Source organism: Theropithecus gelada, chromosome 1, assembly GCF_003255815.1.
Source record: "Theropithecus gelada isolate Dixy chromosome 1, Tgel_1.0, whole genome shotgun sequence".
Taxonomy (NCBI): Eukaryota; Metazoa; Chordata; class Mammalia; order Primates; family Cercopithecidae; genus Theropithecus; species Theropithecus gelada.
Window position 1 is genome coordinate 167,454,789 of NC_037668.1, and position 24,649 is coordinate 167,479,437.

A 24,649-nucleotide genomic window follows, 5' to 3' on the forward strand; every position below is an offset into this window, starting at 1 on the left:
TTATAGCTGTGTACCAGTATCAAACAACAAAATATGTTGCTTGTAATCTGCTAAGAACAAGAAAACCAAGTGATCCAATGTGGGTGGGTCCACACGTAGCCTTAGCTGGAATGCACACATGTCCAAACACCACCAAAAATCAATTTGACCAGGGAAATGAAGAAAAAAATTCATTTTCAGGAAAGGGTGAATCAAATACAGCAAATTGGGTCATTTATTAAGCTTGACAGTACATTTTTATGTTTGTAACTTGATTCTAACTCTCATCCAGTCTCATAGACTCATGTTAGGGATCTACTGGACCATAAATTGATGTCAAAAACACTATATTAGAAACTCTGTACAATGGGATGTCAGCAACAAAACTCTGGAACGCCTCTCACCAGGTATAGCTCAAAACGTGGAGAGATGGGCAACCTCTCCTTTCTTTACTTCTCTCTCATTTTGCCACAGACTCATCTTGATGCTCTGGAATTTGAAAGATTCACTCCCGTATTAGTCTATTCTTGCACTGCTATAAAGAACTACCTGAGACTGGGTATTTATAAAGAAAAGAGGTTTAATTGGCTCCTGGTTCTACAGGCTGTACCAGAAGCATGTTGCGGAGGTCTCAGGAAACTTACGATCATGGCAGAAGGCACAGAGGAAAGAGGCACAACTTACATGGCTGGAGCAGGGAAAGAGAGTGAAGGGGGAGGTGCTATACACTAAAAGAACCAGATCTTGTGAGAACTCTATCACAAGACAGTGTGAGGGGGATGGTGTTAAACCATTAGATACCACCCCCATGATCCAATCACCTCCCACCAGGCCCCACCTCCAACACTGGGAATTACAATTCAACATGAGATTTGAGCAGGGACACAGAGCCAAACCACATCAAATTCCATTCATTATTGACAGTGATCCCTAATGGTAGACTACTGACATGGTAGAGTGATAATGAACAGAGGCAGAATCGTGCACCAAAGAAGAAGGATGACCCATCAAAGCAAGGGATTCTTAGGAAAAAAGGTAGGCATGCCCATTGGAATGTCAGTGCTCACACTGGAAATGGAAGTGGAACTTAACAGATGGTTAGAAGTAGATGACTAGTTTTGATGATAAAAAATGATGAGACCTTTTCAGGTTTTTCTTTTTTTTTCATTTAATAGACATCATGATAGGTCCCCCTAAAGATGTCCATGGTCTAATCTCTGGAGCCTGTGAACATGTTATCTTACTCGGCAAAAGGGTCTTCGCAGATGTGCTTAAGATTGAGGACCTTGAGATTGGGAGAGTACTGTGGATTATACAGATAGGCCCAATCTAATCACATGAGTTCTTAAAGGCAGAGAATCTTTCCCAGCTGCAGACAACTAGAGAGATGGAAGCATCAGAAGGATTCTACCTGCAGTTTCTGGCTTTGAAGATGGAAGAAGGGGCCATGAACCAAAGAAAGTGGGGAGCCTCTAGAAGCAGGAAAAGGCAAAGGAACACATTCTCCCCTAGAGCCTCCAGAAGAAATCAGCCCTGCTGAAATCTTGCCTACAGGACTGTAAGATAATAACTTTGTATTATTTAAATTACTATAGCCACAATAGAAAATGAATATAAATATTTATAGAGTGCCACCCTGGGTCAGCACTTGGGCTAAATACTAAAGCTACAACAGTGTGCAAAGTAGACCCCTTCCTGCCCTAATGAGGATGATAGTCTGGGAATTACAGGTTTCTAAACCAAGTGAAAACTGTAGTAGAAATAAGTATAAAATAGGGAGAAAGATTCTTGTCAAGGCACTTACCTTCTATTATATTGTCTCCAAACCATACTCCATATCTTAAAAACAGACAATTTCTGAATCAATTTTTCTTTAGTGTGCGTTTCACAAAAATATAATGCATTTATATAAGTAACTTCAGGATCTTTTACTATTGAGATAAAGTAGTACTCAAAAATGAATTTTTAAAAAAGAGTAAATAATTCTACAACATTATTTAGAAAGAACTTCCAGAAGGGATGAGGAGGATGAATAGCTAACAATGAACTTGGCAGAGGTAATAAAAACAAATGACCTAAAACAGAAATACTATTTGACCCAGCAATCCCGTTTACTGGGTATATACCCAAAGGAATATAAACCCTTCTATCATAAAGACACACATACACTTATGTTCACTGTAGCTCCATTCAAAGTAGCAAAGACATGGAATCAACCTAAATGTTCATCAGTGGTAGACTGGATAAAGAAAACATGGTACATATACACCATGGGATACTATGCAGCCATTAAAAAGAATGAGGTCATGTCCTTTGCAGGAACATAAAGGGAGCTAGAGGCCATTATCCTTAGCAGAATAATGCAGGAAGAGAAAACCAAATACCACATGTTCTCATTATAAGTGGAAGCTAAATTAGGAGAACACATGGACACATAGTGGGGAAAAATAGACATTGGGGCCTTTCAGAGGGTGAAGGGTGGGAGAAAGGAAAGGATCAGGAAAAATAGCTAATAGGTACTAGGCTTAGTACGTGGGTGATAAAATAATCTGCACAACAAACCTCCATGACACAATAGCTAATGGGTACTAGGCTTAGTACAGTGCAGATAAAATAATCTGCACAACAAACTCCCATGACATAATAGCTAATGGGTACTAGGTTTAGTACCTGGGTGATAAAATAATCTGCAAAACAAACTCCCATGACATAATAGCTAATGAGTACTAGGCTTAGTACTTGGGTGATATAACAATCTGTACAACAAACCCCCTGACACAATAGCTAATGGGTACTAGGCTTTGTACCTGGGTGATAAAATGATCTGCACAACAAACTCCCATGACATAAGTTTACTATATCATAAGTCTGCACATGTACCCCTGAACCTAAAATAAAAGTTAAATTAAAAAATAATAAAATTTGAAAAAAGGAAGGAAATTCATTTTGTCTTAAGGACATTATTGAGTGACTTTATTTTTGAGCATGGTTTGCCAAAAGGACATGAACTAGTTAGAAATACTTAAAATCATCAAATAATTTGAAATGACTATACTATCTCAGCAATAAATGAGACATTAAATTTTTTAAAAAATGACATACAGAGTTAAATGCAGAAGGCTGCAAATGTTTATGTGTAGTTTAGTAAAATTGGTTATTTTTGAGCCATTACACAGAAATACACATGCATATATACTTATGACACATTGACCAGCTGATTTTAAGTCACAAACATCTGAAGAAATGAAGCACATTCTTTCATTATTTGACTTCAAAACTATATTTTGTATTTGGATTTAATGCAAAATATTAAAGAGAATGCCATTTCTTGAAAAATAAAATACCTTCTTTTTTTGTTTTCACCAACAGAATCTAATTGGCTTAGCTGGGAAGATGAAAAAATTGAAATAACTGACTTTTAAATAATCAGTCTGCCCTTTTGGTGAAGATTAGCATACTTAACTATACATGTATCCTTGTAGAAATGCATCCTAATTTATGTGAAGATAAATTGGGAAGGAGACAGAAACCCATATTAATAGGAATCTTAGAGAAAGTGCCTTTTATCTGGCTGTAATAAAATAATGAACAATATTTTAAAATGACAACTATAACAACTCTTCTATAACATTAATAGCTCTCGAGGCCGGGCGCGGTGGCTCAAGCCTGTAATCCCAGCACTTTGGGAGGCCGAGACGGGCGGATCACGAGGTCAGGAGATCGAGACCATCCTGGCGAACACGGTGAAACCCCGTCTCTACTAAAAAATACAAAAAAACTAGCCGGGCGAGGTGGCGGGCGCCTGTAGTCCCAGCTACTCCGGAGGCTGAGGCAGGAGAATGGCGGGAACCCGGGAGGCGGAGCTTGCAGTGAGCTGAGATCCGGCCACAGCACTCCAGCCTGGGTGACAGAGCAAGACTCCGTCTCAAAAAAAAAAAAAAAAAAAAAAAAAAAAACAACATTAATAGCTCTCACTGATAATTTCTGTAGACACTATCTTAACGGATGAGTTAACTTAGTTACTAATTTCCACTATTCTATTATACCTCTCTAGTGTCCATAAGAATTTCTTAACCTCAACACTATTGACATTTGAACTGGATAATTCTCTATTGTTGGGAATACCCTGTGCATTGTAACATTTAGCAGCACCTCTGACTTCCATTCACTCAATGCCAGCAGTACCTTCTCCCTACCCATCTCTACCTGGTTTGACAACGAAAACGGTCTCCAGATACTGCCATGTCCTTGGGGAGTCAAAATATTACTGGTTGAGACTCACTGACCTAAGTGATGACTAGTGTTAATGTAAACTTAAAAAAAAAAAAATTGGAGGTATAAGGTCACCTTGTAATTCATGGTTTCTCTTTCTATTCATTATTGACTTGGTGAAGGAAACAGTTTCCATTAGTGGGGCATGGGGAAATTTTCTCAGAGTTAAGTTTGCTACCTATTGAACTTTAAGCACAGACCTTTCATTGAAATAACCAACCCCTTTCATCTTCATAGTCAGAAAATAAAACTTTAAAAATCCTAGTAATTTCTTTTTTTTTTTTATTTTTTTGAGACGGAGTCTCGCTCTGTCCCTCAGGTTGGAGTGCAGTGGCCGGATCTCAGCTCACTGCAAGCTCCGCCTCCCGGGTTCCCGCCATTCTCCTGCCTCAGCCTCCTGAGTAGCTGGGACCACAGGCGCCCGCCACCGCGCCCGGCTAATTTTTTGTATTTTTAGTAGAGACGGGGTTTCACGGTGTTAACCAGGATGGTCTCGGTCTCCTGACCTCGTGATCCGCCCGCCTCGGCCTCCCAAAGTGCTGGGATTATAGGCGTGAGCCACCGTGCCCAGCCAAAAATCCTAGTAATTTCTAGAAACAACATAATATTTGGGAGGGGGGAGGGGGGAGGGATCGCACTGGGAGTTATACCTGATGTAAATGACGAGTTGATGGGTGCAGCAGAGCAACATGGCACAAGTATACATATGTAACAAACCTGCACGTTATGCACATGTACCCTAAAACTTAAAGTATAATAATAATAATAATAATAATAAATATATATCTATTCTGTCAGCCACTCTCCCAAATCATTTTATTGACCCATTCTAGCTAAATCTAAGGACATTTATGTATAAATACCAAAAACAGGGCAAATCTTAAAAGCAACCTAAAATTATACAAATGTTGTATATAATATCAAGAATAAGATTTTTACAAATCACAGAACAGTAGGTGCAGAGAGATTTAGAAAGTTTAATCCTTTGTCATGAAATAGGTTGATGACTAAATTACCTGGCATGTAAAATGTGTGATGTCACATAAAATGTTAAAGATACATAAAAATCCCATTTTTAGTTTTTTTTTTTTTTTTTTTTTGAGACGGAGTCTCGCTCTGTCGCCCAGGCTGGAGTGCAGTGGCGCGATCTGGGCTCACTGCAAGCTCCGCCTCCCGGGTTCACGCCATTCTCCTGCCTCAGCCTCCCGAGTAGCTGGGACTACAGGCGCCCACAACCGCGCCCGGCTAATTTTTTTGTATTTTTAGTAGAGACGGGGTTTCACCGTGGTCTCGATCTCGTGAGCTTGTGATCCGCCCGCCTCGGCCTCCCAAAGTGCTGGGATTACAGGCGTGAGCCACCGCGCCCGGCCCATTTTTAGTTTTATAAGTTTACTTACAAAGTGCTTAATGCCCAGAGAGGGAACAGTGTGAGAAGACCGGGGAGAGGAAAAAGGAGTTTCTAAAGGAACTACTGAATTATATATCATTTTTATTCCTTCCATAGCCAGAGTAACTTTGGGGTTTATTTACAACACATAATGACAAGGGTTTTGAACAGTGCGTGTGCTCGATGTTTTCAAATAAATATTATTTACAAATCTCTGAATTCTTTAAAAGTGGAATAACACAGCCTGAAAATGATAAATATCATCATATAAAATTGGAAACTAGTTCAACTCTCTAAAGACACGTTCCATAGAGTCACCTAGCAAAGAAGCAGAGCTGACAGATTTCCATATCTAAACTGTGTTATGCCTGTGAAACACTAAGGAGAAAACATTGGCTTATTCAAGCAGATAATACATTTAAGAGAATGAATAAAGTATATAAAGCCCAAGGTAAGCTGGTATAGTATCACCTCTTTCATACCCACGTGTCCTGGGTGTATTGCAATAAAATTAGTATCTAGATTTGTTATTTCCAGAATATCAAAGTTAGCATGGGTTGGGAAAAATGGCTTTTATCTGAAATATTATTGAAAGGAATCAGCATTCTAGACTGATGACTTAGCAGAGATACAAGTTTTTAAAAATCATCCTTTTTTTGTACACATTGCCACCAAATACCCAACAAGGGGAACAGTTTCTGTAATGACCTGGATCAGGTTTCAGTTTGCTCATTTTACATAGCTGGTGTGTAATTCTCGATTTCAGGGAACAATGGTATGTTTAAATAATATTAATCTCACTTCTAAAGAGTGAATGCTTTTGAATCTTTCATTTTTACATTACCAGGTGAATTCCTGTGGCGTAATATATGGAAAGACCAGATCTTAGAGTACAATGCCCACACACACGCACACACACATACACATACATACATAGATATACATAAGCAGGCTATGTGTTCTTTTGCCCTTAGAGATTGAAATTTGATTTACCAAGCTAGTGGACAGGTTGGCAATTGAAATCAAACTGCTCTCTGCTTCTCAAAACACTAGGCATGAGGGTCATTTCTTCTGATTGGTTATCCCTGGAGAGAAGTAAAGAGCAGAGGGAGAAAATATTGTGGCTAAATGCACCTGAGCTAGCTGCTGGATCAATGGTCAGTATCAGCAGGGCTCTATTTAATGAAGCGTACACCAGTGTCACCGCCTTGCTGACAACAGTGGGTAGCGCTGGTGCCAATGCAGAGGAAGCAGAATCTATTGGAAGACAAAATAATTGCTTCATTTTGCAGTACAAAGATATAAATCTGATTTTTTTGTGTACATGAGAGCAAGCTTTAAATCCTTAACTGGAAGAGAGCCTTGCACAAAACACAGTCAAACATGATAGAAAGAGATTGTGCAAGGCAGTCTGGTTCACAGAACTCCGGGAGAATTGCTAAGAGGGCTTTATAGTCAAGGAATCGCAGGCTCAGTGGGCAAACGCTCACCCAAAAGCATGCTGTCTTAGTTACGGAGAGAAAATAGTTGTTTTCATTTGTGCTTTTTCATAATAAAGTGTTTTGACAAATCAATAGACACAGGGAAAAAACACTCACTGATGTGATTTACACCTAATTTATCTAATTATTGCCTCATTATTAAGGGGGAGCCTCAGCAGGGCACCCCTCCCAAATGCTGTATCTGGCATACACTTGAGAGTTAAAAGGCAAATGGAAGTGACAGACCTAACTCAGAATATCCATGTCATGTTTAAATTTTCCTGAATTTCCTTGAACTGCCTTTGTGCTGGCAAGTAAAATTATGAAGCAGTTAAATCTTTTTCAAGACGTGTTTCTAAATGTCACAAGGATTAAAATTAAGGCACAATTTCTCTGAAACAACACAAGGCAGCCTAAAATTAAGGAATTCACATTATATCTATAGCATTTATGAATATTTTCAGATCTCTACATCATAGTCCACCTTAAATCTGGATCAAATAAAAAATGCATTATGCTTATTTTTATGCATTAGAGTAAATCAGTCCCTCACTAGACACCTGGAAAATTGCTAAAACAGACCCAAGTAGCTTCAAAGTAGCCCTGTGGTAATAATAGAAAAGTAGAGAACTGTACTTCTCTTCACAATCTTGGTGGAATAGAGTACGAATTCAAATTGATAGTCATACAAATTGTAAGTCATAACTTTAAGGCACACCCAACACTTTAGAGCCATTATTCTTTTCAGTGAACGTCTTTCTTTAAACTTTTATAAATATCTCAATATTCTTTGCAAGATCTCCTTATTCTTGTCTTCGTAACATTTTTTCATTCACTGAGTTTCCACACAAATATTCATTTCGATACAGAATGAGATCTCTGTCCCTCTGTTCCCTCATTCTCCCTTTGTTCTTCCTGAGCCTTCACACTGCAGTCTTTCATTGAAAATTTCCATTTAGCCAAATTCCTTTTAAAATCAAAACAACTCATCCCTCAGTAGCCAACTCATTGGATTCTCTCCAGATGGCAGACAAGGGCAAGGAAAAAGGTACTTGAAGAACGCTGCCTCATATCCTCTTGCACTGCATTTTACTCCAGCCTTTGCTGAGACAACCAGCTTCACCCCGGTGAGCCACACAGCACCTGACCTCAGTTGCTGCACTTGATTCTCCCATCTGCCTGGGGCTTCTCTGATGCTAGGGTAAGGGGTGCCTGGGAAACTGGCCTGGAACTTATGCATGCATGGCCTCTACGTGAGCAGGGTGACATTCCCATGCTTGAACAACACAAGACAAGAACCAAGGCATAAGTGCTTCCCTCTTCCATTCTTGAGGTAGACAATTCCAGGCATGCTTTCTCTAGTCTAGAAATTCCCAGTAGGATTGAGTTCTATTCCTTCAGTTGTGATGAACTGCAGAAACACTCTTGTATTGCCTTTTTCTCCTTCCCTAATGCATAATTCCAAGGTCTCTTACTCTCATTTCATATGATCACTTCCCAAAATAAATGATCTGCAGGCAACCCCTTGTCTCAAACTGCTTTTGGATTGAGGTGAGAGCGTACCTAGGCTGAGGTACTTACTGGAAACCACAAACCACATTCATGTGTGTGCTACAACCACAATAAAGAGGGCAGATTCTGAGATGATTCTAGAGTGTGCTATTTTAGCGAGTGACCAAGTCAACAAGGTCAGGGATGCTGGAGGGAGGGTAGTTGGTGACATCATATTAGATAGCATAGTCTGGGAAGACCTCTTCAGGAGGGAGCCTTTGAACATCAATGGTAGGAAGGAATTGGCTAAAGGAAAAGGTGGGGACAGGGGTGTAAGTTTACCTTTACCCAAAATAGGGCAAGGTTTTTGAGGCAGCTTAGATAGGTGTATCCTGAAAATAGAACATCAAGATGGTGGGAGCATAGTGGGTAGGAGAGAGAACCAGGTACTACATTGTTCTCCAGGCCTTTTCAGGCCATGATAGTTTGGATTTTAAATACAACAAGAAGATATTGAAAGATTTTCAGCTAATAAAGAAAAATGACGTGATTTATATTGTGAATAGTGTATGTTGATGGTCGCATGGAAAACCGACTGTAGAAAGGTAAGAGTGGAAACAGGTAGAACAACTGGGGGAGTCAGATGATAGTGGGTTAGACTCGGACAGTGGGAGAGGTGAGAAAGAAAGCCTAGCAGCACAAGGAACCTATAAACTTTATCCTCAAACAATATTTAGATTTAAAATCAAATTTAATTTGATACCTTGTTGATTGCATGAGGTGGCATATATGTTTAAGGTTGGGGAGAGTACCTAGTGTCCTTTCCGTACTCTGAGGTTATCAGCTCTACATACAATAAAATAGTAATTTGGCATTCTACATTTGAAAGACTGTGGTTTCTTAGTGTGAGATATATTGTTCATGTTCTTTTACATCAGGATAACCTTTTAAAAAGTCCATTTGTATAACGTGCCAGTCTCACTACAAGGCTGATGTGAAGTGAGCAAAGGGGAGGTGTTCTGCAAAGTAAGATCCACATCTGGACCTGTAGAGGTAAGGTGGTTTTATTTAGAAAACACAATAGGAGGCCGGGCGCTGTGGCTCACGCCTGTAATCCCAGCACTTTGGGAGGCCGAGGCGGGCGGATCACAAGGTCAGGAGATGGAGACCATCCTGGCTAACACAGTGAAACCCCGTTTCTACTAAAAATACAAAAAAATAGCTGGGCATGGTGGCGGGCGCCTATAGTCCCAGCTGAGGCAGGAGAATGCCGTGAACATGGGAGGCAGAGCTTGCAGTGAGCCGAGATGGTGCCACTGCACTCCAGCCTGGGCAACAGAGCAAGACCCCATCTCAAAAAAAAAAAAAAAGAAAACACAATAGGAGTTCCATGATCTATGACACCTAATATGCAGTGTTATGTTAGATTAATTTAGAGGTGAAATAATAACTTGTTTCATAGAGGTGAAATAATGCAGGGAATAACAGAATACTAAAAGTCAAGAGTAACTAATACAACAGACTGGAACAACATTTTTTGATATTTGCTGCACATTAACAGCTTACTAAATGAAATACATACTTATTATGAAAGTTAAGGAAAAGGCCGGGCGCGGTGGCTCAAGCCTGTAATCCCAGCACTTTGGGAGGCCGAGACGGGCGGATCACGAGGTCAGGAGATCGAGACCATCCTGGCTAACACGGTGAAACCCCGTCTTTACTAAAAAATACAAAAAACTAGCCGGGCGAGGTGGCGGGCGCCTGTAGTCCCAGCTACTCGGGAGGCTGAGGCAGGAGAATGGCGTAAACCCGGGAGGCGAAGCTTGCAGTGAGCTGAGATCCGGCCACTGCACTCCAGCCTGGGCCACAGAGCGAGACTCTGTCTCAAAAAAAAAAAAGGAAAAATATTGGATGGAAACAACATCTAGCTATGTAGTAAGATATCATTGAAAGTGATGCCATTTGTTGAATTCATTCTGAGAAATTTACTGATTCAATATTTATGCTTATCTTCAATATTTATGGTCCCAGGTATTTAAGTTATATGCATATATCTGGATGATTAGTTATTAACTTTACTCTTATGACATTTGACTCTTTAAATTTTATTTATTTATTTTTGAGACGGAGTCTCACTCTGTTGCCCAGACTTGCGTGCAATGGTGCAATCTTGGCTCATTGCAGTCTCTGCCTCCCAGGTTTAAGTGAGTCTCCTGCCTCAGCCTCCCAAGTAGCTGGGATTACAGGCATGTGCCATCATGCCCAGCTAATTTTGTAGTTTTAGCAGAGATGGAGTTTCACCATTTTGGCAAGGCTGGCCTTGAACTCCTGACCTCAGGTGATCCTCCTGTCTTGGCCTCCCAAAGTGCTTGAATTACAGGCGTGAGCCACCGTGCCCAGCCCTTAAATGTAATTTTTAAATGTCTAATATCTTTCCCTTCCCTTTTCTGTCTTTTAAACCACAATTTCTTGCTTCATTTCCCTTCCTTTAAGATAGATAGGACTGGAGCTGTCTGCAGGACTATGGCCCCAGAGGACATTGGGGATGAGGAAGCAGCTGGGCCTACAGGGCGTCCAGGGCTGGGACAGAGGAGGTGGTAGAAGTCTGCAAGTCTGCGCCATGGAGGTTGTCCGAGCCGAGCAGTAGTCAGTAGGGTCAGAAGACTATCTACGTACAGTGGGAAAGAGCAAATATTGATATTGAGACCCAGGTTTCTCATTGTCTGAAAAGAGAGTTAAAATTCAGAAAAATAAAAACAAGAAAACAAAAACTTAAGGTGTTGGATTAGAACTGAAAGTCTTAGTGTAACCTCATAGTTTTTTCGTATAGACAGATGGATACAGAAATATATGTAAATGTGTATGTGCATTTCCTAATTCTGTCCATTGAAAAGGCCTAGAAGCAACGCCAGCCCAGTACAAATGAGCACACCTGGCACCCAGGTCTGGATTTCTAAATACCATTCTTCCATAAAAGAAACTGGGTACTTTGGGGGAAAAACAAAAACAAAAACAAAAACAAAAAACAAACCTGATTCTAGGCCTGAGGAAGACAGGATATAAGATTAACTTTTTATATATATATATATATATGAACAGAAAGTAAAGAAATGCTCAAAAAATGATGGGGATTTGTCAAAAAGATACAGGAGCCAGTTTGTAGGGGCTCCCATTAACAAAATAAGGGACAATTTATGCATCAGAGAAGTAATAATAGTAACAGATTATAACCCATTGAATAACACAGGAATCTGTGTGTACACTGATATAAGTAATAAAGGAATAAAACATAAATTGGAGGAAAGGAGAAATTTTAATAGAATGCTAGCCAATAAATGTAGGAGGAATGACTTTGTTGGTGTCACCATTTGGCAGAATGATCAATAGATGGTAAAACTATTTAGAACTATTTAAAACTATTTATGTTTATTGAGAAACAAAATATTGATATATTCTCAAAGTATCTAACCCACTACATACTATTAATTACAAAGAAATAAACGTAACTTTATAGTTAAGATCACCAATTTACCAAGTGATCAAAGTTTACATCACCAATAACAGACACATTGCCATTCTTTCTTCATGGTAGGTTGCACTGAGATAAACTCAACATCATTCCTGCCTGAATCTAATCATGAGGAAATACCAGACAAACCCAAATCAAAGGACATTCTACAAAAGTGGTTTCCAATTTTAAAATATGTCAAGGTCATGCAAAATAAAAAACAGACTGAGAAATTATTATAGATTGAAGGTGACTAGAGAGATATGACAACTAAATGTAGCACATGAGCCTTGGCTAAATTCTGGATGAAAAACAAACAACAACAAAAATATGTTTTTGCTATAAAGGGCAGTTGATGAGATCTGAACATAATATGTAGGTTAAAAATATTGAATCAATGTTAATTTCCTGATTATTATGGTTGTATTGTGGTTGTGTAAAACACGGTCTCGGTGTTTTAGGAAATAAACACTAAAATACCTGGGGGTAATGGGCATCACGTTTGCAACTTACTCTCAGTTGGCTCAGAAAAAATGTATATATAAAGAAACAATAATAAAGCAAATATTAACATTTTAGGAACCTGGGTAAAATATTTGTGGGACAGCTTTATGAGAGTCTTGTGATTTTTCTATAAGTTTGCAAATATTTCCAAATTAAATGTTTAAAGGCATAGACTCAACTGAAAGTTTAAAATGAGTTATTTTTCTTATTATTTTAGAGTTGGGGTCTCTGTCACCCAGGCTGGAGGGCAGTGGTGTGATCATAGCTCATTGAACCTGGAACTCTTGGACTCAAGTGATCCTTCTGCATAGCTAGGACCACAGGGATGCACCACTGTGCCCAGCTAATTGAAAAAAAAAAAATTATGTTTTGAAAAAAGACAGGGTCTTGCTATGTTGCCCAGGCTGGTCTTGAATTCTTGGCCTTTAGTGATCCTCCTGCCTTGAACTCCTAAAGTCTGGGATTATAGGTGTGAGCCACTGTACCCAGCCAAGAGTTATTTTAATTAGGAAAAAAAAAAAAACCATGTTTTGTGCTGCACACACAAAAAAATTACAAAGATGGATAAAGAAGAACATAACTATATTGGTCATGTTCCTTGTCATCTATCCTCTTAAGGTGATTAATGTTAGCAGCTTAGTTTGTGTCCATCCTTACCTTCCTGTATGTTAATGTGAACATATTCAAACGTAAGTGTGCTTAGTTTTGTTTTTTTTTAAAAGGGAACCACCAAGCTACTGGCTTGGAACTCATGTTATTAGGGAACAGAAGCATCATGGACTTAAGGAAAAGATATAAAACCAAATCCATCTTTTTATTAACAACATGAGTATAAAATAATTTATTCAGCCAATGCCCTATTATTCACAGACATTCAGCGTTCCTCTTCTTCCAGTTCTTTTTGCACTGTATACTATGCTGCAATAACAATCTTTGTGGAAAAATAGAGAAATAGAGAATCTTTATAAGCTGCTGCTTTTGTTTCTGTAGAATAGATTCTCCAGATTGCTATGTCAAAAGTGAATACGTGTATTTAACACATAATGCCAGATTACTTTTTATTCACAATTCACACTGCCAACAACCAGAAGAGTACATTTCCTTCATCTTCTCCAACGCTGGAAGACATCACTTTTCATGTTTATTGACTGATTTCTTCTGCTATTATTGATGTTCTTCCACTGTGAATTGTACACTTAAATCTTTTGTTCCTCTTTTCTATTTGCTTGCCTTTTTACTTACCTATTTCACTTACCAATCTGAGGATATTGACTTGTATGTGGTTCCCAGTTTATTCTTTGTATTTTGATTTTGCTTATCCTTTGCCATTTATTCATTTTTTTTGAGTTTTCTGTCTACCTTATACAGGTCACTCACTCCCAAGGTTATTCGTTCTAAATTTTCTCCTAATAATTTCTACTTTTTAAGAGAAATTACATCATTAATTTATCTGGTATTTACTTTTCTGCATAGTGTATCTTTTTTTTTTCTTTCAATGAACAGTTGCACCAGTACCTTTTAATAAAACACACATAGAAGCTTTTCCCATAAACAGAAGTCCTCTCTTTCATGTATGATCCAATAATACTTGGGCGTGTTTGACCTTTTTTGGCCCACTACTCTACCCACTTGTATTCCTTGCCGATTCCATACTGTTTTAATTAAAGTATTTTTATGTAAGTTTTCACATTCGATAAGTTTAGTCCACTTTTGCTTTTAAAAATGTTCTTCACTATTCTTTTTTATATATTTTTCCATATGAACTTTAACATCATTTTATCTGGTTCCAAAAAAAAAAAAAAAGTGGGAATCAGATTGATACTGCAATACTATTATATAATGCTTGATATTTGTATTAATCTTCCCATTCAAGAACATCATCTCTTCCTCTATTTGTTCAGGATTTGCTTTGTGTCCTTCAACAAGATTTTATAATTTTATTCATAGAAGTCTTACACCTTTCTTGATCATTTTTCTAAGCATTTTATAATTTTAACTATCATGATTTCCCCCCATTTAAATTACTGATCATTGCAAGTAGAGAGGAAAGGTACACCTCCAAACTTACCTTGCATTACTCCACCCACTGCCCACCCACTTTCATCTTCTTTTGCATCTCAGATAGCAGAGTTACTGCTCACCCCAAGATGTTCACAGGTCTTCTTCCTCTACCTGGCACGATCTTCCCCTTGTTCGTTCTTTGGCTGAGTCCTTTTAGGAATCTTAAATTTAAATGTCACTTTCTCGGTCTCTCTCTTCCTTTATAGCACTCATCAAAATTTCTGTTTATACATTTATATTTCTGTTACATGTGTTTCTTCCTGACTTGATTTTTAAGTCCATAAAAACAGAGTCATTCTGCTTAAGACTGCACATGTTGGTCTAGTAGACAGGTTACTCGATAATTGTTTGTGGTTAATAGACCAATCCCTTCTGTGCATCCCATTCTTTACCATCTTTTGCACTCCCTCTCTAAAACCTTCAATTTCTTCTCCATTTGCTAATTCTCTTAACTTTTAAACTTTATTATTTAAAAAATGATCAGCTACCACTTCTGATTATCATCTGATTTTTCTCCATATGCCATCATTCCTGTTTTTACCCCAATGTTTCCTATTCTCGTCTCCTGATATTGCTGCTCTGCAGATGTTATGATGTGTTTCTCATTAAGTCCAGGGGCCTAATCTCAGTCCTTATCACTTTTAATTTCCTTGCAACCCATGACAATGATAACTTCAAAATTTTCTTTTGGTTTAGCTTGTTTTTGCATCTCTTACCTCTTTGTCCCAGTTTTTCCTGATTTTTGATGTTTTGCATCTATGTTCAACACTCTGTGGTGCTTGGATAATGCTCATTAATTCAGCAAAAATAAACTATCAGGCACTGTGTTATTAAGTGTCGAACACCCTAGTGAACAATGCAGGACGTATTTTTCGTTCTATCATTTATCTATCAGGGAGACTGAAATTAAAGAATCACACAAGTAATCATTTGGCTACAGTTGGGGTAAGCACTAACGGAAAAGTACAGAATGTAGTCTTGGTGGCTCCTGAAAAAGGGTATTTAAAGTCAGCTTTGAAAGATTAGTTGGATTCTTTTGCTAGCAAAAAGGGAAGAGCCATTTAAGCTACACTGTTTCTAAAGTGAGAAAGAGCTTGGGGCCTTTGAAAAACTAGGCCAGTGGGACTAATGGAGAGGAGAAGGCAAAAGTAGATGGAAGTATAGCGAGAGAAGTAACACACATATTCTCTTCTACATTCGTGTATGAAGAGCTACATTTATCACTATTAGTGCTTGATAAATGTAGCTCTTATTATGCCAGTGTAGAAGAGAATATGCAGCATTGCATTTAGTCATTATAAATTGTATTACAATTATCCTGTAGAGTTAGGGAATGATATCCCTATAATATATGTGACAAAGTAAGGATTCAAGCAATTAAATAATTTATACACAGGATTTCACTTTGAGAAAGGAGTGAAAAAATGATTTCCTATGCATTGTAACACTCATAGTAAAAATAAGGTACTCGCACCCCCGGTTACAAATCCTAACTTTTAATTTCCTTCGACTTTTTCTTTTTTTAAGGTTTAAAAATAGATTTAGGTACCCAAGCGAACACTGAAATTGGTATTTAAGAAGACCAGAAAGAAAACTCCCTCAAATAAATCTCAATTAAATATAAATTTGAAAACATTCACGTCTTTGTCTGTTAACCATCATTAATTTTCCAGAAATTCACATGTAGTTAAAAAGAATGCAACAACTTCATGGAAGTCATTTGATAACTCAAGGGATTCACTGCAGTTGTCTTTGTTAATAATGTCATCATTCTGATTTTAAAAATTGCATCAATTTAGTGGTACTTACAGCTGTAACAATACATGTAAACATAAATGCCTAAAAACAAGTATACTTTTTTGAAATAAAAATTCATAACTAGCCCCACTGTCTTGTGACTAAAATTATTACAAAATGGGCCATTCTTCATGATGGTATATTTGGAATATACTTCTGATGTGTAAGGTATATCCACTCACTCTACCACCAGTCTGGTAGGTTTCATCCCGCTAAGATCTTTCAGACTCACATTTTCAGGTATAGTAACCTTCATTTATTATGTGAAGATAACACTCAACATAAATCGTCTGTAACATTCTTAGCAGCCCATTACAATGACAGGAATTGAACCTGTCATGTAAATTTTAGACTCTAAAGCAAGCTTGTCCAACCCACAGCCCATGAGTCACATGTGGCCCAGAATGGCTTTTAATGCAGTCTAATACAAATTTGTAAACTTTTAAAACACATTATGGGATTTTTTTTGCGATTTCTTTTTCTTTAGCTCATCAGCTATTGTTAGTCTTAGCAAATTTTATGTGTGGCCCAAGACAATTCTTCTTCTTCCAATGTGGCCCAGGGAAGCCAAAAGATTGGACACCCTTGCTGTAAAGATTCAAACAGTAAGATTAATATTCCTTTTTTTTTTTTTTTTACCTTTTAGAAAACTTTTCTCATTCAAAAACAGAAAATGATGTCCTGAAGAGAACATGAAGATGTGCCTTAATTTAATGCATGTTGATAAAACTACTTTTTAGGATTCGTGTAATCTCTGTTATCATCCTCGTCTATTCCAATTCTTACGCTTCTCCAAAATGGCAAAGTTATGAAAATGTGTAAGAACTGTTTCTGTACATTAAGTAAAATAAAAAATGGAAAACTTTACTGGAAAAAATCATAGTTACCCAGACATTTTACTGTATTCATTTTTATTTTTATGTTTTTGTTTATATTAGGATATTGTACAATTTTCAAAGCTAATGACAGAAATTCTTTTTGTATGTATATTTAAAGCATAACAAAATAAAAGTATTTCACAAAAGATGTCCATATTACAGTACTATTGAAATATGAGGCATAGGGTAAGTATGCATTTGTGGGTTAAAAACATAATACATTCATTTTAAAGAATAAACATTTAATGTGAATAACATTTTGGTTAAAATAAATATCATAGTAAATGTTAACAGCAACACCTGAAGTATATGGATACAAGAAAGGTGTTTTGTAATAGATACTATGTCGAATGGTAAAGCATTCATGAAATGGCTGTAATGTCTTACTAAATTTACAATCATTGCACATTGTTGAGCACTTTATTTATATAGAGATACCCTTCATCCACCATTCCTAAACCTTACCACACAAAATAAAGTTACTCCATATTTTCACCTGGGTAACTGGTACCAATGTCTAAATAAGGTTTAGAATAGATATAGCTTTCATTTTACTGCTCCTCAAATCAATTCAAAAGTTTAACTTAATCAATATAAAATTTACTTATGAACACATATAAAGAACATTTTACAGGTGACTATATAAATTAGAGCTTCAAATCATCTTCATAATTCTTTGAAATTATTCCATTCAAAATTAAAATTTGATTTTTACACAGTGGTTTCTTCAGGAAAAATATGAACATTTAGATTTAAAAAGATACAATATTTGAAGCAAAAAGTTTCCACATGTAGAAATAATGAATTTCCCTGATCATTAAATTCTTCCCAGCTATTTCCTTCTAGCAGATACATTCATTGAGAAGACAAGCTTAAATCTTAGTCACTTTGAGGGGTCAAGCTAATCAATTTCAGATCCATGTATTCTTAAAGATTGCAAGAAAAAAGTCTGTTCCAACCAGAGAACATTTCATCCCAATTATATTACATTAAAATGAACATGACATTAATGGTCAATAAGAATAATTCTTCTCATACTTCTAGGAATATATCTATGGATGCTCAGTATAAATGTTAAAAGTCACTAAGAGTGTGAGAAAAACAATGCATCTAGCCCTCAGGAAAAAAACAAACAAACAACAGATTTCCTTTACCTATTCCAAAATAAAATTACCCTTCAGAAACCATACATAACTGATTAGATTTCAAAAAACAACAGTTTAGACTTTTTGCCCTTTATACATTTTTTAAGTTTACAAATACTTGAAAGCATTCAAATGAGTGTAAGAAAAACACATATGAAAAACAAAACCAGCAGTTACATCGGCTAAAGGGAAGTGTTCTTTGAACATGAGGTTTTCGCGTTGGCAGGATAATTCATCCAAGGTTGTAAGGTGGCACAGAGTCCTTTAACAGTGACTTCCTCTTGGCCTTTAGGCTTCACAATTCTGTGAGAAACTGGTCGCCCCTAATACGAAAACATTCAAGGAAAACACATCTGCACAATAGCATTTACGAAATTCTGCCCATTTCCTTAAGCTACACCAAGTGTTACCATCTCAGTCATCTTCATCCACAAATACAGTACTTTACTCAAAAGCTTCTCAATAGAAATGTTAATCTTATAACAATGCTGGCTGTAGTCATGGCCAGTTTTCATTTTATTAAGCATATTCTAGAATTACAACCTTGTCAAATGAATTGTAACTGTATCAACATTCACAGGTACAGTATAACACACATCCTTTCTTCCTCTTTAACATGACCAAACACATGCATACAGGGTGGCCCAAATTTTAAAAAGTTAAAAAAAAAGTTTTCAATCCAGGAAAAGTGTTGATACACCAAATATCTTTTAAAAGGGTATTATACTCTCAGAAAGTATGAAACATTAATGGATAAAATGCACATACAATATAAATAAGAAAGTAACTTGAATAATAATATAAAAAAATTTCTGAAGGGGACCAATCAGGACTTCAATAAAACTTATGAATAAAAACTTAGGCTTATATTATAGTGTACAATCATGAGTAACATACACTTAAATTTATAAAGAAATTGAAATATAGTACTGCAAGGTTATTCAAAGAATATTTTTCAAATGTACAAACAATAATAAAAACACACACAAAAAAGCCTTAGGCAATGTGTAACTTTAAAAATTATTATCACACCAGCCAAACAAATCCTTAACCACTTTTTAAATGGATTCATTTATACCATTTCGATGCAAAGAGAATATCAAAAATATTAAAACAAAACAAAAACTCTTCAGTGTCTGACTCACATTTTGTCCCCCAATCTTCACATTTAATAGTTGCATTTTGAATGTATAAGCTAAGAGTTTTAAATGTTTCTCAAATAGTTTGTGTCTACATTTATCATAAGAATCATATTTGAAAACTACTCTGCTAAGAACTAAAACTAGTACTTCAAAGGTTTAAAAATAAAATCATCACAAAAGTTCACAATTGTGTTCATCTCAATGTCCATAAATTACTAAAAAAGAAACAAGTCACATGTTCAGATACTTTTTCTCAGGTTTGAGCCTATCCTGATGTGTGCCAAGCTGCACCTTAAATATTTGGCACTGACAGTCTATCTAAACACAATTTATCAGCAGAAAAGTGTAAGAAATTCTATAAACCTTTAGCCATTCAAAACCATCATGTTTCATTTTCTCTCCTAACATGCAATTCAATTATTCCAAAGTCATTTGGGGGTTGCAAGGAGGTGATTTAGGTGACTGGTACAAAATGAAGCTTATATGAAAACTGGTTAAGGATTCAAAGCACACTAGCTCTGAAATATTAATCTTAACACCAGACATAAATGGGGAGGTATGACTTGCACAGAATACTTTCAATTACTTTGGTTACACTCTTCATGATCTTGCATGTTTAGCTGCTTGCAGTGCACGCATGCATCCTCTTTGCTACGTCATAAACATAGGCGACGTCTGGTCGCTTCTCTGGATCTGGGTTGATGCACATATTAACTAACTGTCGGAGCTGTGAAGAAGGAAAAACAAAACCTGATTAAGACAACCATTTTTGGTTAGCTTACTGAAAGGAAGAAATTATGAATAGCTATAGACTTTACAAGGAAAGTACATTTTCTGACTAAACATTTACTGTACTAGAAATATATGAAAGACTGCTGCCAATGATTTTACAATAAGTAAAACGTTCTATGAAGTTCATTGAATGGACAGTATTAATGACAACCAAGAAGTATTTTCCACAATCAGAGGCTTTAAAATGGACTCTGTTTTTTTTTTTTCAGAGTTTAATCAGAAGATAGCAGTCACTGAGGACACTAGGTTTGTAATTGTAAGTCTCCAAGTTAACTGTAAATACACACATACATATTTAGTATGTGTGTGCTACATACATGTAGTAGATTTGATCAAGAATCTACTACAACAGACTTAATTCTAAGTTTAAATAGAAGGCAATTAGAGTAGACATACATTTATAATGAACCATTTTGTACAAATATAGACGAAAAGTTTTATGTTAAATTTTGTATTAGAGAAAAAAACACTCCTTTAAACTAATTATAATAAATTATAAGGGAAGTTATAAGTATTATCCCAATCTTCAATTGTGTATAGAGTATTTAAATGTTGTCACTTTATAGATGAGAGTTGATGTTTACTATTTTATACTATTTATATCATAGAATAAAAGCAGATTTCAATAAATTAAGAAAGTACCCTCCTATATGGTACTCAATCCATCAGGTAGAAGAATACAGGATTTTATTCTCAATTCTAATTTCCATCAGTTTACGAAACTATGTGTTATAACATTGTATATGATCTTCCATAGACAATAAACTAAGAGGAAAAACTAGATTATTTTGCTTTGTAGGACTGTCTTTAGGAACGATTTAGACATTTTCAAAAATTTACATTAACTCTTTCTGGCCACGATATTAGCACTTAGTAGATTTTCAAATTAGCACAATTTCTTCATAGTTCTCCATTTCTATCATAAAACAACTCTCAACCAGAGGAAACACAAGTGGTGATTAAAAAGTGTGGGCTGAATATGTTGCTAGTGCTATGGAGAAGGCTAATGGCATTGAGAAATGTCATTCTGAAAGAGGAGGTGGATAAAAGAGTCTACCAGATGAAGGGTCAGGGTTTGGTAAAGAGTACAGTGAAATGGAAACCAGTCTTGTTGAAGGCACTTTGTAACCCTGTGCCCTTGGGTAAGTCACTGTCTCTGGAGGTTCATTTCTTCATCTATTAAATAGCGAGGTTGCAGTGTATGACCTATAAGGGCTGTTCTCGTCCTAATCTCTTACATTTTATGATTCTAGCAGAATGAAATTTAATGAATCAATTTTAGCTACACTTGGAAATTCAACAATGTTTCATAGTAATGTTATACCCACTGGGAGAGCCTGAAGATTTTAATTTATATTTCTTGCAAAAGAGCAGAGAACAGCATTAAAAACCCTTAAGGGGTACAGCAATACACAAGGCATTTTATTATGGTGATCTAAGAGAAATTTACATCAGAAAGCGAATGGCATTTTACCAGGTTACAAAAAAACAAACAAAAATAAATATATCCAGTCATACACAATGCAGAAGAAAGTGGAAAAAGCACTTATATAATGACACATATTTTAAAAGATAATGTGTTCTAATGGGTCATCTAGCTGTCAGATATTTTCTTCAGAGATAAAAACAAGAAAGAAAACAGAAAAGAATGGCAGGAAAAGAAAACCGTGGTACAAAAAAATTCATTATATTTAGCTAAAATACAAGTAGATGCAAGCAGTAACAATTTTCTGACTTCCTAACACTGCCACATCCTTCAAGCTGGTTCAGAAACCTTACTTTTCCTGCGTAATAATTCAGAACAGGGTAGAACATCCACTGAGAATGAATGACTGGCCCTTAAGTTCTCCTGGCACAAGGAAAACCAAGATTAGAGATATAATGATGCAACTTTAGTTGAAGAAGACAGTGATTCTCTAGTTCACCAAAGTAAAAAGACAAGAATTGGGAATAACAAAAAGGGAGAAAGACAAAGAATAAGGTAAATAGGTAGTGGGAGTGCCAGTGAGCAGTTGCTTTTTAACTGCTCCTTTAAGGATGGCCTTTCAAAGGGATAACAGGTCAATTGAAGACCTAGGGGTAGGCAGAGCGAAAGCACCGTGGAGTCTGTTTTTCCCTCCCCCACTTATTGATTCAATCTCCACCAAATACGAAGTGTATTTTGTCATGAAGAGTTTCCTTTTCCAGAAGAATCAACAGAGATATCACCATATAAAATCAGATATGTGAAATATAGAACATGCATAATTTATGAATCAAATAATCTGTTGATAACTTTTCAATTATTTGCTACATTTAAAAATTATTAAAATATAAAAAGAAAGAAAATCTATGAAATTAAAATATGCTTTGGGAATGCTCCCACTTACCCACTCCAGTCACATTTCTAGATGATCTACTCTGCAAGAGACACTATGCTGGTGGCACCAGATAAGACAAAGGACCTGTCCACAATGGAAGGCTTGCGGTCCAGGATGAGAAGTGAGAGAATGAATCATTTTCCTTTCTAACCACCTGACTGTTTCGTTCTTTCTTTTTGCCCCTCTCTTCCATTTTCATCCTCTCATTCAATTGTTCATTCAATAGTTTCCCCTAATGGAGTATTTATTATGTACCAGACACTTTGTTAGGTGGTAAAGATAAAGCAATAATGAAAAATATACAGCACAGGGCCTTAAACAGCTTACAATCTAGCAGAAGATAGAAGGAACAAAGAAACAAATGTGACTGTAGGAAATCATACAAATAATTCTATTATAAACTACAAATTGATAGGTATCTCATGAGATATCTGTGAGATAAAGGTAAAAGATTACGTGTAGCTGCCCAGAGGAGGAAAATAATTACCTTTCTTTTTCTAAAATCTGTTTAACTATGAGTTGTTGTACCTCGTTCACGGAGGTACTGATACCCACACAGCTGACAGTATCTTTCTCCATTCCAAGTAATGCAACCCTCATCTTGGGTCACTTTCACGTTTATTTGATGTGAATCAATACAAATCTCTTTGATTATCTGGTTGTAATCTTCACTTTCATACCAATTTAGTCTCTGTCTTCCAAGGACACAGCCTGTTTCTTAAAATGCTGTGTCACATCAGAAATGTAAGCACACGCTCCTGTCCTTATGGGTCTCTCCCTCCCTTCCTCCCATGGTTGTGTTTGATTTGACTAGGACCATTTCCAATCCCCTTCATCCTGGTCAGTCCTATCCTTTTGGATTTACATCATTCAGTTCCGGCCTAGACCTTAACTTCTGTGACGTTTTCTTCCTAGTTTCTTTTGTAGGTTTATCTTCCTTTGAAAAATCTACCAAATGTTGATATGCCCTGAATATTTTCCTTTTCTTAACTCTTTTCCCGTTTCACTCTTCCTTCTTATCTTCAACAACTGCACTTACTCCCACACCTTCAATAACCACCAACATGCTGAGGAACAACACAGATATCTGTCTCCAGCCTAGACCTCTTTGCAGGCTCTGTTCCCATACCTCCAACTGCCTTCTGAGTACAGCTGCACGTAAATATTCACTTTAAACATGTTGAAAACTGAAATCTTAGTTTTTTTTTTCTCCCCTAACCAGCTCTTCCTAACAGCACCTCCAACTTCTTAAGTCAAAAATTTGGAATTCATACCAAACATCTCATCATATTTCCTTCCTACCTGCCTAACCGTCAGCAACCAGTCCTATTGGTCCCAGGCTCCTTAAATCTTGTGTTTGTTTTTGCCACACCACCTCCACTGCCACACTCTTGGAACGTCTTCCAACTGACCGCGTTGCTTTTGGTTGTCTTCCAATTTCCCTAGCACTGCCTAACTAGCCAGGTGATGCTTCAACTTTAAGCATTTCAATGGCTCCCCATACCTCTTAGAAAAGCTAAGGCCCTTAGCATGGCATAATATGAGCCACTAAAATCAGTCTCCTGCTTCCCTTTCCAGGCTCCTATTTAGCCCCAAATTCCTCCTCCCTTCCCCCACCCCACTTTATTTTCTAACCATAATAAAGCACTTGTAGTTCTGTGCTTGCCAAACTGCTTTGTGCCCCTACATCTTTGTGTACGCTGCTCCTCTGCTTATAACACCTCCCTCAAATCCCCTAACTCTCTCACCTGTCTGCCTGACCCATGCATCTCCTCGCTGAGTATCTCTTCTCTAAAGTCCTTCCTCATTACTGTATTTGCTACGTGGAACTTACTCTATTCTACTTGGCCCC

General features: G+C 36.9%; 1 protein-coding gene across 4 annotated transcripts in view; it reads right to left on the minus strand.

Moving 5' to 3' along the window:
* Positions 1 to 17,374: 17,374 nt before the first annotated feature.
* NEK7 (NIMA related kinase 7) overlaps positions 17,375 to 24,649 on the minus strand; it is a 145,026-nt gene continuing 137,751 nt past the window's right edge. For all 4 annotated transcript variants that reach the window (XM_025401716.1, XM_025401733.1, XM_025401725.1 and 1 more), the window contains exon 10: positions 17,375 to 20,372. In XM_025401716.1, coding sequence (XP_025257501.1) covers positions 20,262 to 20,372 — 111 coding nt within the window. In that variant the 3' untranslated portion in view covers positions 17,375 to 20,261. The remainder of the gene's footprint in view (positions 20,373 to 24,649) is intronic.